This window comes from Neltuma alba, unplaced genomic scaffold, assembly GCF_004799145.2.
Source record: "Neltuma alba isolate B1F8T4 unplaced genomic scaffold, ASM479914v2 tig00007017_pilon, whole genome shotgun sequence".
NCBI classification, from domain to species: Eukaryota; Viridiplantae; Streptophyta; class Magnoliopsida; order Fabales; family Fabaceae; genus Neltuma; species Neltuma alba.
The window spans coordinates 126,640-132,619 of NW_021634650.1; the positions used below are offsets into that span (position 1 = coordinate 126,640).

General features: G+C 35.6%; 1 protein-coding gene across 1 annotated transcript; it reads left to right on the top strand.

Annotated features, from left to right (window-relative positions):
- Window positions 1-1,607: 1,607 nt before the first annotated feature.
- Window positions 1,608-5,265, top strand: LOC114751684 (TMV resistance protein N-like; the record flags this gene model as incomplete). Its single annotated transcript, XM_028940352.1, has 6 exons — window positions 1,608-2,089; window positions 2,304-3,393; window positions 3,502-3,589; window positions 3,737-3,798; window positions 3,890-4,002; window positions 4,446-5,265. Coding segments are annotated over exons 1-6 (2,655 nt in total), but the record flags the coding sequence as incomplete, so codon positions are not given.
- Between the last annotated feature and the right edge of the window lie 715 nt (window positions 5,266-5,980).

The following is a 5,980-nucleotide window of genomic DNA, read 5'->3' on the forward strand; positions in this document are numbered from 1 at the left end:
GCATGTAACAGACACTTGTATGATTCAAGGATAATGCTGGGGCAATTTGAATAACCCAATGTAATATCAGTCTCGAACAAAATATGCGAGAAGAAGATGATTATCAATAAATTGCATTTCACCTATAATCAAAGTAATAAATTTTTGCAACACAAGTGTTATACCATATATAATCTTAATAATCGGGGCAATTAAGGAAGGTTGATTTAAATGCGTATGAAGGATGATTTTGATTATAAAACAGCGCAAAAATCTATTAATTTTTCCTAATAATACAGGATGGATGGAGTAGTTTTAATTATTTTACATAAATGAAAGGAATTTTTTAAAATTGATAAAAAATGGTCCGTTATTTTTTATTTGTATCAAGTCACAGGTACCGAGTACCGACATTTATGGCCCACGTTTGGATACGAACATAGAATCTCTGGACTACCAGCTAATTAAGTTACACGGTTGTTGTTTGAAAAGATAGCATTTGACTAGAAAGCAATCAAGTCAACAAATCAAATATTTATTTGATTTTTATTTTCTTTTTGGAGCATGACCAATGGAGGAAACGCGCATAAGCCAATTTGTCATCTAAAATTATTGCAGTTGCTTTTTTTTTTTTTTGGAGTGAAAATTGAAGCTGCTTCTAATAACGAAGACTCCTCGCATTGACAACCAAGTTTCCCAGAAACCTTCTTCAATTCTTTGCTTAAAAACTGCATTGCTGTCTACCCAGCCGTCACTTATGCTCTTAGTTTGCCAGAGATAAGGTTTGATCTATCCAGGTACGATGATCTTCTTCCTCGTCTCTGTAAAATTTATATCTTCAAACTATTCATGCATAAGTACATATGTATCAGGATCAATATTATGTTAAATTTTAAATAAAAGTTTCGGTGAGATGGTGAATCTCAATCATATATTCTGAATGTCTCTCCTATAATTTTTTTATCGCACAATTAATCTTAATAAAATGCTATAATTTCTATTTTATTTTTCTGCTTTTATAACGCTCTCTGATATATTCTACTCACCAAAAAATTTCTCCCCTCTGCATTAGTAATCCCTATTCCTCCGGGAGGAACAGAGATTTCAGTTGATTCTTTCACTTCGCATGTTGGCCTGTTCAATGACGCCTGGACCCTCATATCTGGATTTTAGATTTTGTTCCTTCACGTCTGATCCACTTGTTTAAGCTAATAAGTCCTTCAACCCATTTCAGATTGTAATCAGTAGTATTGGTACTTCTGAGATGCTCAACTATTTTTTGTTAGAGGAGAGCTTTTCTCCGCCTAGTTACAATTGTAAACGAGCTATCCTGTTCTTCTGGCGTTAACAATGGTTTTTGGCACCTACTGATAATTTTTTCCCACTTTATTATGTTTGAGATGTGAAACCAGCTTTAATTATATCCAAGCCACCCATGCTAGATACCTTTTTTTTTATTTGGGCCATCGCCATGCTAGATACAAATTAAACTCACACGGAAATAGACGTATAATATTTAAACAGTTATATGTTTATTAGAATGTTATAAACGGAAACTTGGGGGAAGAGATTAGCATCAAATTTATTAGGAATAATTAACACCCTGTGGTTTTTGTTTATGTTCAGTAATGGCAACTTTTACGACTTCTTCCAAAGTTCGGCAGGAAAAATATGATGTTTTTGTTAGTTTTAGAGGTTCAGACATTAGACGTGGATTTCTTAGCCACTTGAGAAAGCAGCTACGACTAAAGGGGATAGACGTGTACGAGGATGAGAGGTTAGAAAGAGGAGATGAAATATCATCTGCACTTTTGGAAGCAATAGAAAGATCAAGAATTGCGTTAGTGATATTCTCAAAAGACTATGCTTCTTCAAGGTGGTGCTTAGAAGAGCTAGAGAAAATCATGGAATGCAGGAGAGTCAATAATCAGATTGTAATCCCAGTTTTCTATAATGTAGACCCATCACACGTTAGGCATCAAGAAGGATCTTATGCTGATTCATTTGCTCGGCACCAGCAGAAGTTTAAAGACAACTTGTTACAAATTTGGAGATCTGTCTTGAAAGAAGCTGCAAACTTATCTGGTTATGATCATTCCTCAACTTTTCAGTAAGTTGTTTCCTCTTTCTGTTTATTAGATAGATCTTGTCATAGTTAGTGAATTATATATTTTTTTCCCATAAAATTTTTTAAAATAATTACATCCATAGATGTAATATTGGATGTGATATTGATATTTATATCGAGGCTCGTATTACATTATTCTTAAAAATGTGCTATTTGATTTTTTTTTTAAAAACAATTTTTTCTTTTATCATGGCAGAAATGAATGTGATCTTATTGATGGACTAATCAAAGATATATCAAAAAAGCTAGAAGGTAAAGACACAATTGAGCCAAAACACCTTATTGGAATTGATGAAAATTTGGCTACTGTTGAATCATTTATGAAAAATGACTCACAAGAAGCTGGAGTTCTTGGAATTTGGGGTAAAGGAGGGATAGGTAAAACAACCTTGGCTCGTGCCACATTTGATAAGTTTTCCCACCAATTTGATAGTTCTTGCTTTGCAGCAAATGTGAGAGAGGAATCGAAAAAGATTGGATTGACTTGTTTACTTGAAAAAATTCTCATTGTTATACTAAACGAAGAAAATCTCACAATGGTTGGAATGCCTAATATTCAAAGGAGGCTACGTCGAACAAGAGTTCTTCTAGTGCTTGATGACGTAGACACCCCCAGTCAATTACAATATCTTATTGAAGAAAATCTCTCATTGGGACCAAGTAGCAAAGTCATCATAACAAGTAGAGACAGGCATGTTCTTATTAGTGGAGGAGTTCATAAAGTACATGAGGTGAAAGAATTAAGCAAGGAAGAATCACTTCAACTTTTCTGTCAGCATGCTTTCAAGCAAGGCCATCCCAAACAAGGATATGAAAAGTTATCAGTGCAGGTAATTGAATATGCAAAAGGTCTTCCTCTGGCATTAAAAGTTTTGGGTTCATATTTGAACTCTAGAAATACAAAAGCATGGGAGAGTGCCCTTAAAAAATTGAGAAAGTATCCAAATAGGGAAATTCAAACTGTATTGAGGGTGAGCTATGATGGACTTGATGCACCAGAAAAGGAAATATTTTTAAATATTGCATTCTTCTTCAGGGGAGAAAAGAAAGAAGATATTATGAGAGTGCTTGATGCTTGTGATGATGACCTCTACATGGACATTGGAATAGATAGGCTTCTAGATACAGCACTCATAACTATTTCAAGTGACAATAGAGTAGAAATTCATGATATGCTACAAGAAATGGCTGAAGAAATAGTTCGTGAGGAATCTAGAGAGCACCCTAAAAGGCGAAGTCGATTAAATGATGTAAAAGAAATTCAAGATATACTAGAAAATAACAAGGTAAATGAAGGATGCTTTAACTTTCTTTTTCATTCACTAAATTATTTCACTAAAGAATTTTTACATGCCACTTGTTTAATACATTATTTGAATTTTGTTATGTTCTAGGGAACTGATATAATTGAAGGCATTGCGTTGAGCATACATGAGTTAAAAAGCGACATACACTGGAGTGCTGACGCTTTTAGAAGAATGAGTAATTTAAGATTTCTCAAGATTGATCTTAATGAAAACGCATATGAAGTGCCTTTTCCTTTTGGTCTAGAGTCACTTCCTAATAAACTAAGATATTTTTGTTGGAGACGTTGCCCTTTGAAGACTCTATCGCTTGGTTTTTGTGCAGACAAACTGGCTGAAATCCAAATGTATCATAGTAATATTGTAAAACTATCGGAGGGTGTGCAGGTATGGCTATATATTAATGCACGTTTTATTCTTTAGTCTAATTGAATTATGAGGGCTTTTTTCAATAAATTTTCTCTTTTACTTGTCACAGGATCTTATGAATTTGAAGATAATAAATCTTGCTCATTCGTGGAGGTTAAAGGAGTTGCCTGATTTCTCCATGGCACAAAATCTTGAAATAATGGACCTTAGCCATTGTCACTGGTTATGTAGTATTCATCCATCAATCTTGTCTCTTCCTAAACTTGTTTCTTTGAATCTTGAAGGGTGCTTCAAGCTAAAGAATCTTCACTCGAATAACCATTTGAAATCTCTCAAGGAACTCAACCTGACGCACTGCTATATTCTGGAGGAATTTTTGTTGTCATCAGAAGAAATGAGAAGTTTACATTTGATTGAACAAGTATCAAAACATTAAACTTTCCGGTTGGACGTTCAATAAACTTGAAGAGCTACATCTCAGTGACCCTCTCAGGAGTTTTCAAGTAAATGAGCTAATTGCTTGACATCTCTTAAATATTCTCTCTTTATTGTTTTGACGGAGTAATAGACAAATCAAAATTACTCATTCTATTTGATGCCTGGCGTTCGTTAGAAGAATTGCATGTAAAAAGCTGTAAGGTTTCTGAGATCCCTGACAATATCAGTGCCATGTCATTGTTGAAGATTCTATCACTACGAGAAAGCAGCGTTAAGAGTTTGCCAAATAGCATCAAGCATCTTTCAGAGCTCAGAAAAATTGATTTGAGTGGATGCCGGAGGCTTAGGTCCTTACCAGAACTTCCATCTTCCCTTATTTGTTGTTATCTCAGCGATTGCCCATCACTGGAGACCTTCAGTTTCCCACTGATGCGAGCAATACATAACTCTAGTGAGGTTAGAGTCTGTTATCCCGGAAGCACAATCCCAGGGGGCTTCAAATATTCTCAGACCGCTAAGAGTTCCATTAGTATTGAGCTTGCACCAGCTTCTTCTGACCATTTATTGGGTTTCGCTTCTTGTTGTATTTTTTCTGGATTGGTGGTTGGCTCTTGGCCACCAGGTGATAGAAAATTCCACTTTGACGATGAAAAGATCTATTACAAGGGTGAAAATGAACCCAGTTACCTCGGGTATCTGAGTAAAGATCATGTTTGGTTATGGTATGATCCAGTGGATCGCATGTTGAAGGAAAACCAAATAAGGCGATTTGTTGAGGGCGCCACTTGCAAGTTTGCATGTGAATTCTTCTTTAGTTCTATCTTCGGTTCTCATCCGAATGTATATAATCACAGGATAAAAGGGTGCGGAATTTGGCCAATATATGCATCAAAATTACAAGAGAAAATGGAATTAAGGCTGGAGACGGATGCTGTTACAGGCAGTACCCTAATGCTGAAGTGTCCCAACATTAGCCAGCACGTACGTGATTCCGTTAGGAGAAGCACTTGTGTGCGCCAGAGGACAGGGAACTTGACCCGTGATGCCGTACTTTTGAGAACCAAGAGATCCGAAATGAGCGCACGGCCCCAAAGGATAACAAAGAATCGCTTGACAATACAATTCCCAGTCCAAACTTTTTTTAATCCTTTATAGCCTCCGACTATGCATGAAAAGAATTGTTGTTCTCAATGTGATTGGCCCTTCGTTCTCATGCCCAGCATCCATTAAAATAATAAATAAACATTAGAAAAATCTCCAAACTAAGCTACTACATATATATATATGCAACTGTCTCTAATTTCTATCCACAGGCACGTGCAACCAAAAATTGTAGAGATAATGGATTCATTGACTTTTGATTCCTTTAGTATCATTAGTCCCCTGCTCTCCAAATTCTGGTTTCTTACCAAGAAGTTTTAGTGCTATATGTGGCTCGACTGGTAGTAAATATTGCGTGTGCATTGGATTTAACAATGTATAACGGTTAACTATTTTGGGCCCTTCTTCATAGCTGGTCAATTTCCAAGGTCCATGTGATTTTTTGCTCTCCTCTTTACTAATGTTAACGAAGATCATATAAGTCTGAATTGCGTTCGTGCACATCTTGGAATTAGAGACAACCCTTGTACAGAATAAAACTTTGAATGAAAAAAAACATAGAAGCCTTATATTATATATTTCACCTTTTTAACTTTGCATATCATATAATATTGGTTTGTGGGCCATCCAATTATGAACAGAGCATGTGAAGCCTGTTTTT